Here is an 11,768-nt window from a genome sequence, read left to right as displayed (position 1 = left end):
GTTTTGTACATGTTATAAAAAATGCCCCAAACCTTTTCTTATCTATTATACTTGAGTGTAACCTTTCCTTCACAGTAAGGTTTTACTGCACACAGAAAAATGCATGTGGTGGTAGCATTAAAGAGTATTTATTTGTGTGCAAAAAAGAAAAGCTGTGACGAGAATTTTTAATCATTTTCCTAAATGTTTTGGTTTGAATTGTAAAATCCAGTTTCTTACTCACCACTTTTACGTTTCCATTTCAAGAGGTTTGTTGACTTCAAAATCAAAAGTCTGCCTCATATTTGACTTTCTGTAGAGTTTACTGTATATTTACAATAAATCACAAGACAAACAGTATTCCAGCTCATAACAGATCAAACATGACAGTACTTCAAAACTTTGTGTGAGTCATGACGTTACAAAAAAAAAACAACCTCTGAGAGTACAGAGGTGATACATTATACAGTTTTGGATTCATCTGTCTGTACCTCTTAGTATCAGCTCTTGGAAGCATTATGCCGTCATGTGTTCTGTATGGTGGGGTATTAAGATAATCCTTTGGACTGTGTTTACATACCTTTGTGAGTTGCTTGTTCCTGGCTTAGTAGAAAAGGGAAGTACTGTATGGTTGTAACAAATGCAGTGCTATTGCATTATGTTCTGATCACTAGTTGTCTCACAAATGTCACCTTTCCCAGTGCAGTAGTAAGATGTATCTGGGCTGACCAGTGTATTTGTCTCTGTTTCACAGGAGCTTGCAAGCACTTATAAGAGTGCATTTATAAGTTATCAGTGATCTCTTCAGGTGATGCTACTTCCTCTGTTGTCATTACGACTGTGAGAGCACCAGACTGCCGGATGCAGGGCCAGTGATGAGGCCTAATGTCTTATTCCTCCCCTGAACTCCACTGAAGTACATGGTGCTGGCACAGAGGGCCACTCAAATGTCCTTAAAAAGAGTCCCAGTTATGGAGGAGGAGGGCAGGGTGAATGGCTCTGGACTGAGCCCAGAGAGGAAGGACTCAGAGTGGGGTTACAAAGCCCTGCTGGACAAGACCAAGGAGTTCTTCCAGACTTGTGATGAGGGCAAAGGATTCATTACCCACACCGATATGAGGGTTAGAAAATGAGTGTGTGTGTGTCTTGGATTGAGATGGCAAAAAATGAAATTGATACAGTAGATCCAGAGTTATCCTTTTAATTTATTTATTTATTACCTTTTTCTTTCTGTCAAAAGCTGCTGCATATATTACAAAGCAACCCAACTGCCAGTACTTAAGACTCTGGTGTGTTATGGTAGCTGCTAATGTAGCCTCCTGGCTCAAGCTGATTTTTTTTTTCTACTTTCTAACTTGTAGTCTTTAAACCCAACTCACACTCACTTAAACATCACCCGAGGCATCAGATTTCACACAGCTACTTTTGGAACCACAGAAAACTTTATACAACTTTTTTTCCACATTAGTGGTGGTAGTCTCTAAGGCCTGTAAAAACACTGATGTGTAAAACAGGTAGCGGTCTCCATTACTCTGCTAAATTCTCTGTCAGTTTAATCGTTTGGTTTATAATGTCAGAAAATAGTTTAAAAAATACTTTCAAAATGTGCATTTTGTCCAAACTACAGATTTGAAGTCAAAGATTTTCAGTTTACTATTTTATAAAACCAAAAGAGTTTGAAATTCTTCACCTTTGTGAAGTTATTGTTAATGTTATTTTCCAGCACTCACCTGAAGAATAATAAAAAAAATATTTTAGAGAGGTTTTTTTTCCCCTGGACACAATCAGTTTTTTCTTTTCAAATGCATGGATGTTCTGCAAATGCATTAAGCCTCTACTAAGAAGAAGGTCAAGAGGACATGCTTTTACCTGCAGCATAATTTAGTGTCCTGTGATGCTATATTGGTGTTGAATGGCAAGTAGGGAACACTGAGTGTCATGCTTGTCATTTTTGCTTGATTCTGAGATTTTTTTAATAGTTATATCACCACTGTTAAAGAAGCACTTCACCTACTCAACACATTAGAACAGCTAGTGGCAGAGAAGCACCACTGATGGAAATGTTTATGAGTGAAGGTTCAGCTCACACATACACCAATTCACTGTCTGAAATTAAGAACACAGGCAGGAACAATACACCCATGCCTCTTCAAAGCGCTAATCTGTGTCTGATAATTAGGACAGGGCTCTTATGAGCTTCATGCCTTTTGTTGCTGGTGTTTTTGTTGAGGTTTTGCACGAAAGCTCTGTACACATAAAACAGATGATCTGCCACTTTGTTTATTCTACAAAAGATGTGCTTTGAGTTATAACATCACAGCCACATATGAAATATTTAAGATTTTATTTAGATTATGCAATTGTTATACTGCCATAAAATAACTTTAAATAGTTTCCAGTCTAACTGCTAACCATGCCCATATGAATCGTTTTGTATGGTTGATCATTACTGTGCAAATCAGCTCATTACAACAGCATTTAAATGGCCTGTGTGTCTGTTTCTTGGCAGAGGCTCCACAGAGAGTTGCCTTTGTCTGCAGAGGAGCTGGATGATGTGTTTGACTCTCTGGATACAGACCACACTGGTTACCTTACGCTGGAGGCATTCTCTTCTGGATACAGTAGGTTTCTCTTTGTCAGAGGCCTTTAGCTTGTATCATGTAGTTTATCAAGCTTAATCTGTCTGTAAAATGTGTAACTATCATGTAGTTTATCAAGCTTAATCTGGCTGTAAAATGTGTAACCATTTACAATGTAAGTACCATTCAGATCTATGCCAAATCTGAAGTAGAGCCTCAAGATAAAGTTACACTGGAGTTCAACGCAGTCGCTTTCATGGTAAACGATATGCATAATGTGCAACTGATTGTGTTTGAGGCACCGGAAGTATTGAAACGACACTATGCAACTAGTTGAACAGAGGCAACTTTGGTTACAAGTGAAAATTAGGCAACAGTGTAACGCCAGCCTAGTTTAGCCGCTACAGGATAAGAATGGGCTACATGTTAAACGTAGTGTAACAGTAACACAAGCAGAGAGGAGTCCTAATGTCTCTGGATTAGTAATGTCAGCTACACAGCAGCTAATGTTTGTTAATAATGACTAGCTTTAGCCACCGTATGCTAATTGTCATAACGTAAGGCTAAAACAGCAAAACCCATGAGTTTATTGCTAATCAATTTAGTTTGTACATTTGTAAGAATAAGAATGTATTATTTATTCTTTCGAAAGCTAACGTTACATAGTGTCACCTTAAATATTTGCACGTATTTTTAGAGGTTATGTGGTACAACATCTGGCTTTTAAAACAGATTGGTAGTTGCATGAATCAGTAACTTTTCCCCATAAACGTACAAGTGTTAATCAGGAAATATGACAGTTTGACATGCTTTGGAAATTTACTTTCAAACAAGCCAATGTCCAAATGGAAACTGATGGAAATGCTGCAGCCATTAATACAGTGAATACATCATTGCTTACACCCCATGTGGGTGTATCTCAGGTCGGTTCTTGCATAGCAGGAGAATCTCTGTCACTGATGACCAAAGTCAGGCCCTGGGGCCAGTGTTTAGAGCCAAGGAAGCCCTTTATCAGAGCCAGTGGGAAGCCAAGCTGTCCGGAGTGGAAGACGAGGAGGAAAGGCACTTCTCTATGCTGCTGGAAAGCCTGGGGGCCAGTAATGTGTTTGAGGAGTGAGTGAAACCATTGCAAACCCTTATGCAGTTGTGCCCCCTCACCCCCCCCGTGATTTACAAGTGAAACCACACGTTCATCTCCAGTCCAGGCGAGGTGCGCAGTCTCTGGGTCCAGCTCAGGCAAGATGAACCTCACCTTCTGTCCAGCTTTGAGGAGTTCCTGGCCAGGGTCACCCACCAAATAAAAGAAGCCCACCGGGAGAAGAATGAGATGGAGAGTGCCCTCCACAGGTACAGAATACACCTGCATTCATGATTACAAAAAATGAGATTGGATTCCCTCTAAATGTTATGTTTTTTTCCTCATGTGGATGGGACATGGAAAGAAAAACAGAGGACAAAAGGAAAGAAATGAATAAATAGGAAAGGAAAACATGAACACACAGGAAGGTATGCAGGGAGTGAAGAAATGTGGTGTTTATTTACTGCCACAACATTGACTGTGGATCCTGGGTTAAAAAGGCCACATTTCTCAATTAAATTGCTGAAGTATTGAAGTACTAAATTTTCTGCTCCATAAAGCAAATGATCTTCTCTCTCATTAGCCATGTAAAGAATCTGTGGCACAATGGTGAGGTTTTATTTTTTATGTGTAACTGTATATTTATATTACTGCCGCATGCTGGGCTTTCAGCCTGAGAGTGTTTGCGTGGTAATTCTTTGTAGAACCACCCCTTTATCCATGTCAAATGACTACTAATCTGGAGGCTTACTCTGAAGTTTGACCACCGTCTGCTGTTATGAAACCCATTAATACCATGTCTGATTAGACATGAAAAGCAGTAAAAGTGTTAACATATTATGGTCAGTATATTAATAGCTTTACTTCTGTGCACAGCATTTAAAGATAACCTGAAATTGCAAGTGTGTACACACTGAATGTGAGCTTTTTGTCAAACAGGCATACATATGGTTGTTTTTCCATGGCACTACATGGTGTTGTGCAACAGACTGTTAATCCTCTAGACTTAACTAATTGGCTGCCTGGGTCTTAACAATTGTCAGAGGGAATGTAAATACCACTCAGTGTTCTTTTTGGAAAATGAAGCTCTGTCTGTGTGTGTTCATGTAATTACAAATACAGAAGAAATAATACAACCTTAGGCTAAACCTAGAAAACAGTGTCATTCTCTTTCTAGATATTATATTATGTCATACTGTATATCAATTAATCACCTTTGCAGGAAGGCTGCAACACACGACAGCGAGATCCGTCATTTATATGAAGAGATGGAGGCGCAGATCAAAAACGAGAAAGACGGGCTGTTGCTAAAGGTACAAGAACACATACAAAATCACCAATATTAGCAACTAAATGGGTCAGAGAAATGGTTTCATCATCATATCAGAAACCTTTTTTCTTAAGTGAGGTAGAAGAAGAAAATGTTTTGAATTTTTATTCGAGAGAGAGAAATTATTATATCAGATTCAAAGCAGTACTGTATTTTATGTCTTAAATCATGTCTGGAGTGATTCTTTGGCCCTAATGAGTTTCTGACCTTGTGACCTTTTATTTTTGGCCATTCAGGACTCTGAGCGTCTTCAGTTACACAGCCAGGAGCTGGAGCACCAACTGTTTTGCAAAGAGAGAGAGCTGGAAGAACTTTTCCAGACGCAGAAAAGGGTGAGTTGATATGAACATCACATCCCAACAGCATCCATTCACAAGATTTAGATGCTATATTTACACTGAAACAGTACATAAAATATGAAAACATTAGATATGTCCATTATGGAAAAGACCACATAATGCCCACAAACACAGAATGTGTGTGTGTGTGTGTTTGCAGAAAAGTAGTGTTGATCCTTAACTTGTTGTGGTGAGAGGACTTAACATGGACTCTTACTGGTCTTTCTCTACTAATACAGTCTAGGTATACTCACCCAGCAATAGTGTGTATTCTTTACTGTGAACATTTCCCTTTCCAGTTAGAGCTCCAGTGCCATGAGCTGAGCAGTGAGAAGCAGGATAACCATGTGGAGAAAGTCAAGCTGAAGATGACCAACGACGAGCTGTCCCGAGCGCTGGAGACCACGAGCCAGGAGCTGGTGCTGGCCCAGGAGCAGATAGCCATACTGCAGGAGCAGGCCTCCCAGCTGCACCAGGAGAAAGAGATGTGGGGATACGCACTTGCTGCACATATTTAAGTTTTGTTTATGTTAACATTTATCTACGTGTTTTCTCACAAATTAACTCCCAACTATAGCTGAGATATGTACAATCATTTCTTATCTTCACCTTAACCCTAAACCAAACCCTAACTTCTAGAAGTTATAACCACCTTCACTCTCTTATAGTTCTGCTCAGAATGTCTGCCTGTCATTTTGCCTTGTTTTAGGGAAATGTACAGTGTAACTGAGGGGCTGCAGAGAGAGAAAGAAAATCTTATGACACAGCTTGACCTCCTCAGGTACGAGAACAAGAAGGACATCCTATGAGCTTTTCATACCTGGATAGTAATTGGGGTTTAAACTCTTTGGCTTCTGGTTTAGTCTGATTAGCAACCCTCACATTTCTGATTCTGAAGTATTTCTAAATTTTTTTTGTTTGTTTTTTTATTTTTGTCCCCATTTTATTGTTTCTTTTCGATCTTCACAGAGAGATGAATAAACATTTAAAGGACGAGCAAGACGTATGCTGTGGCATGGTGAGTATATATTTCATCTAATGTCATTGCAGTAGTTTCTGTCACGGTACTACCTGACATTGTATAACGCATTTCTTTTGTTTAAACAAGGCTCAAACTTCACTCAGAATGAAGCAGAAGCATAGAGCAGGCCTTGCCAATGTATTTGATGACTCCAGCCAGCCAGCAAAAAGGTGATTCATTCATCATCTCAATACTCTTAAATTACCCATGTCAGATTGTTGTATTCAGTGGTGTGATTCAGTGTGATGTGTGAAAATCATGTATCAAAGAGGAAAAACAGAGGATATTTGATTCTATACACTTCCAGAAATCAAGAAAATTAGCAATTTAGTTTAGATTATTTTAAAATCAGAGACATGTGACTGCTTTGGCCTCTAGATTTTTATTTTTATTTTTTTCCTCAGTCAAGTGACTTGATCCAGTATCCTCTGTTTCTCCTCTGTTTTCAAAGAGCCCCTTTGTTGGTGGATGGCTCCTACCAGTCTCTGGAGGCCTTGCCAATAGAGCACCTTCAAATCGTGTTTGTTGCTTCCACCTCCTGTAGTGAGGATGACACAGCCACCACTGCTTCCTCCTCCTCCACCACTCTTAGTGCCCCCACATGTCAACAACGCACTGCAGCAAGGAAGAACTCCAGCTTAGCTAACGACTACGCCAGCTTTGCTCTACCCAAAGTACACGATGTGAAGGCAAAGGCCAAAAAATCACTCGGCAACGTGGCTGCTGCTAAGAGAGTGATGGAGAAAGAAAGTGAGAAGAAAGTAGTGATGATGAAAGAAATTGAGAAGGAGAGTGGGGTAGAAGAGGAGGTGTTAGACGCCTCTCCAGATGGCTGGCCCCTTCGTCGGGTCATTTCCATCGAGGAGGACCACCTGCCGCACCTGCTACAAGGTAGGCCTCATTCTTTACTGCACCAGCTCAGTAAGGAGGAAGATGAAGAGAGTGATGAGGATGATGAAGAAGCCCAGAGTGACACTGGATCTAGTACTGCCATGGCAGTAGACCTCTCTGCCACCCAACCCTTTCATCTCCCAGTGTTTGCAAAAGCTCTTTCTGCAAGGAAAGTGCGATTTAGCCAAGCAAAGAAGGTCCCCATGTCTCCAAGAGGGCAGCCTGTTGGGAAGGAGACTCAGCTAGTATGTCCACATCTTTTAAAGTCACCCAAAAACTGTTGGAATTTCAGTGTACCAAAGGTCAAAAGTCAGTTATAGAATATGATCTGAACAAAAATACTGTGTCTTTCTGCTTTGTCTGTATTTTACTGTCATTAGAAAACAAGAGAAGGAGGACTGTTTGCCCCAGACCGCCTCTTTAAGGTGGTCCTGGTTGGCAACTCCAGTGTGGGCAAGACGTCCCTACTATGCTCCTTCTGTGAGGGCCGTTTCCACCCTTTCACAACTGCTACTGTGGGTGAGAATAAAGATGTAATAATAACTATTGTATTTATGTACAGTAAAGTTTCACACACAAATTTGTGTGTGTTTGTGGATGCTAAAGCAGGAGATCACAGAACGACTTGGCATCACATGAAAGGGCTTGTGAGGTCGCACTGCCTCTCTAAAAGCCCTGTAACACATTGTACTGCAGATTATGTCACTTCAGAGGAAGACTTCTTACTTTCATCTTTCTCAATCCTTACTAGTCTTGTTATCGCCTCTCTGTTCAACCCTTCTCTGCTGAAATGAGCCATAGTCAATATCATACCTCACAAGACCCCTAGTGGCCCCTTTTGCTATGTCAGCGTTCCTATGACAAATAAAATGGAATATAAATGAAACCTGCCATCACATACTTTAGGTCCAGAAAGTGAAATTGTGCAAAAAAAAAACCCTTCTAACTTTAACTTTGTTATATTATACTGCAATTTGTTGTGTCCTGATCAGGTATTGACTACAGTGTGAAGATTTTAACCCTGGACAATATGCAGGTAGCCATGCAGCTTTGGGACACAGCAGGTCAAGAGAGGTGAGTTTTCATTTATTTTATGTTATTTTTACATACAAAACAACTGAAAACATACTATAAATTGGATTGGACTGGTAAATGATTAATAAAAGTAACACTGAAGTTCTCATAGATTATTGGCTAATCATTAATAGATACCCAAAGACAGAATACCATTGTACCCTGACAGTTTTTTTTTTTTTTTGTACATAATTTTACTATGTTAATGCAGTGTTTCAAAATCCTTTAATCCCAGGTAAAAATAAAGTACATGCTACTATACTTTAAATATCAGCGAGTACATGTGATGCACATCATTATTTTTGGTGCTGTTAAGTGTATTTCTCTGTATTAATTTAAATTGTATAATTCTCAAAGTATTTATTACACCTAAAATAGGTATATAAGTAGTTAAACTACTTCCAGTGTTTGTTTTTCTTTAGCTGAAGGATGAAAACGATTATAGTGGATTTTCTTATACTGTTTGGAAGTAAGTGTAATAGATTGCCACTTTTGTTGCACTCTTTGGAAATATATCTGATATTGTAGTAGTATTCAAGTACACTTAAAGTAACTATATTAACAGGTATAGATAATCAATCTGTGTGGCTGATATTCATTTGGTGCAGGTACCACAGCCTAACCAAGCAGTTCTTTCGCAAGGCTGATGGTGTGGTGGTGATGTACGACATCACAGTGGAGAAGAGCTTCAGGGGTGTGCGACCCTGGCTCACCAGTATCCAGGTCTGACCTTTAACCCACAAAGTCTTCATTTTACTTTAAACTTTGCAATACACTCACCAGCCACTGTATTAGGTAAACTTATACAACAGTTTGCACTTCAGTGCAAATCTGTCTGCAGCTAAAAATGTTTGAGTTTTGGTGAAATTGTCATAAATCGATAAATTCAGTTGTGCGTTTATTGAGGCCATAGTTAAAGGTGGTGTTGTACTATATTATATTCTGACCCTCTTGTGTATGTAGCTGGGGGGGACAAAAATTTAGAGACGGCTCTAAATATAGCATTGGATGACGTGTTTGCAGAAATTAACCATTAACCACTACATACTAAATGTTAGGATGTGTCAACCTCTGCCTTTTTGTTTTATCAGTTGTCTCTCACACGTCCTCCAACTTGATGGAAGGACAGTGATAAATCAATGGTCTGCTCTTTTTTCAGGAAGCTGCAGGAGAAGGGATACCCACCCTCCTCCTGGGCAACAAAATGGACATGGATGGAAATAGGGAGGTATCATTCAGAGAAGCTGAGCAACTGGCTTATGTGAGTTTAATTCAAAGTTAATGGATCTGTAATGGCTTTTATGTGCTGTTTGCTTTATTGCTTTCACACAATCACAGTGAGTGCAATAGATGGTTTCTTGTTATTTCTATTTGTGCTCTGTTTTAAATAATTAAACGTCCGTTCTGTTCGGGTCCTACAGGCCCGGAGAATCTTTATGGATTCATAACTCCACATCTACAAACAATTTTTAATCTGAAACAATGCAAAAACCTAGTCATAATCAACAAATGTTAATATTTGCCCTTTACTTTTGTTAGATTTTATTGCAAAAGGTTTAAAACTATGTTATTGTAACATTTGGCCAGACGAAAAAATAATACATTTACAAATAAAGTCAGATTTTTCACACCTGCTAAGATTTTTTCACTCCTGCTCCTCTCTACTAGGATCACACACCTCTCAGGCTTAGAGGGACATGCAGACACTCTGCCAAACAACCCCCAGCAGGCCACTCAGGGGCTATTTACACATCAAAGCCCCCAATTTGCATATGAATACAGCGATCACAGCGTCTTTGTGTGTGTGTTTTGCAGCGGTGTTGCACTGGGTGCATCTCTCTGTCTCAGAGCACAGACTGTAACTTGTGTGGGGATGACTAACCTGTGACGTTGGTGACGTGTGCTGTCCTGAGATATCTACAAACAATTTTGCACTGGGTGCATCTCTCAGTCTCAGAGCACAGACTGTAAGTTGCGTGGGGATGACTAACCTGTAATGTGCGTGACGTTGGTGACGTGTGCGCCGTCCTGAGATGCACGTCGCTGACGCACTCCTCCACTATATCCATATTAGCTTGGCTCGCCCTGCGGTAACCACAACATAATAAATTACAAATGTGAACCACTATCTAACACTCCCAGAGCACATTTTATTATCAAACAGACTGTATTTTACATGAATTACCAACCTGTGACCAGCTGTGCCATTCCTGAGACGCGCCTCACTGACGCTCCTTTATCCTCTCTATACGCGTTAGCGAGGCTCACCCTGCGGCAACCACAATGTAATAAATTACAAATATGAACCAGTATCTAACACTCCCAGAGCACATTTTGTGAAACAGACTGTATTTTGCAAATGAATTACCAACCTGTGACCGGCTGTGCCGTTCCTGAGACGCGCCTCGCTGACGCACTGCTCCGCTCGTTTTACGTGTTATTTTGGCTCACCCGAGAGTAATGTTGTCCTCCAATTATGAAATTTCTGCATCTGCTTCAACATCAGAATCTTTTCTTGTCTAAAAATCATTTCCAGGGCCGTCTGACTACTAATGCGCCTGACGCGCTTGCTATCCATACTGTGGATAGTGCGCAAGGGGGAGACTGGTCTCCAGCTCGATGTGCTCTAAATATTCTGTCTGCCCAGCAACAAGGGTGGGTGTCGTCTTTCAAGGTGATCATAAAACATGCAAATAACCCTCATAACTGACAAGGAGACCAATAGGTTGTAAACATGGCACATTGGTCACACCAACAGGGGGGGGTTGCGGTGGTCCTGCATCAAAAATTTCTTCAGATTTGTGTTCTTCACACAAAATGAGGCAAGGGCTTCAAATTTCAGCCCAAAAAAATGTTTAGAAATATATTTTTTCTTAAGGTGAAAAATGAATCTGGGTCTGACAGGGCTGAACAGAACACAAAAACATGACTGTAATACTACTGAAATAAATATGTTGTTGACTCAGGACACCTTGTCAAATTCATATGACATATGTATTCTGTTTAGGAAAACAAGGTGATGTTCTTTGAGGTCAGTGCCTACACAGGCAAAAATGTGACGGTGTCCCTGACACACCTGGCCAGGTAAGAACAAAACAATGAATCATGTCAGTGTGTAAACTACTAACAACCCTACAGACACATTTTGCACAGCAGTCATCACACATATGCTTATTAATGAGGAGTACATGGCCTTTTGTACTTGAATCCTTTTATCAGGAAATTGATCAGTGTCCATGTTTTTCTCCCTCTTTACTCAAGAGTGCTAATGGAGCAGGAGGACAGAGTGAGACACACGGGAGTCATCCTCAATGCTCGGCCCACAAACAAGAAAGCCTGTTGCAAGTGAAGACACTGGACAAAACAAGCTGAAACCTTGGAAGAAATCTGCTTGTATACTCAGCTGACTGGGTGCTACCATAAATCACCTTTTCAAGAGAAAATTCATAACTATACAGTATTTTCATAGCTGAATGTT

General features: G+C 40.1%; 1 protein-coding gene across 2 annotated transcripts; it reads left to right on the top strand.

Moving 5' to 3' along the window:
- The first annotated feature begins 2,363 nt into the window (after positions 1–2,363).
- On the top strand, positions 2,364–11,728 carry cracr2ab (calcium release activated channel regulator 2Ab). 2 transcript variants are annotated; one of them, XM_020599542.1, is made up of 16 exons: positions 2,364–2,600; positions 3,482–3,671; positions 3,759–3,905; positions 4,859–4,949; positions 5,203–5,298; positions 5,604–5,791; positions 6,014–6,085; positions 6,274–6,322; positions 6,413–6,495; positions 6,870–7,461; positions 7,597–7,735; positions 8,209–8,290; positions 8,899–9,013; positions 9,450–9,551; positions 11,298–11,374; positions 11,552–11,728. In XM_020599542.1, the coding sequence occupies exons 1-16, from the start codon at positions 2,462–2,464 to the stop codon at positions 11,637–11,639; spliced, it is 2,250 nt and encodes a 749-aa protein (XP_020455198.1). In that variant the 5' UTR covers positions 2,364–2,461; the 3' UTR covers positions 11,640–11,728. The 2 variants fall into 2 exon arrangements, with proteins under 2 accessions (XP_020455198.1, XP_020455197.1); XM_020599541.1 differs by having other exon boundaries at positions 6,777–7,461.
- Positions 11,729–11,768: the final 40 nt, after the last annotated feature.

Source organism: Monopterus albus, unplaced genomic scaffold, assembly GCF_001952655.1.
Source record: "Monopterus albus unplaced genomic scaffold, M_albus_1.0 scaffold41.1, whole genome shotgun sequence".
Lineage (NCBI taxonomy): Eukaryota > Metazoa > Chordata > Actinopteri > Synbranchiformes > Synbranchidae > Monopterus > Monopterus albus.
This window is presented reverse-complemented; position numbering and strand designations above follow the sequence as displayed.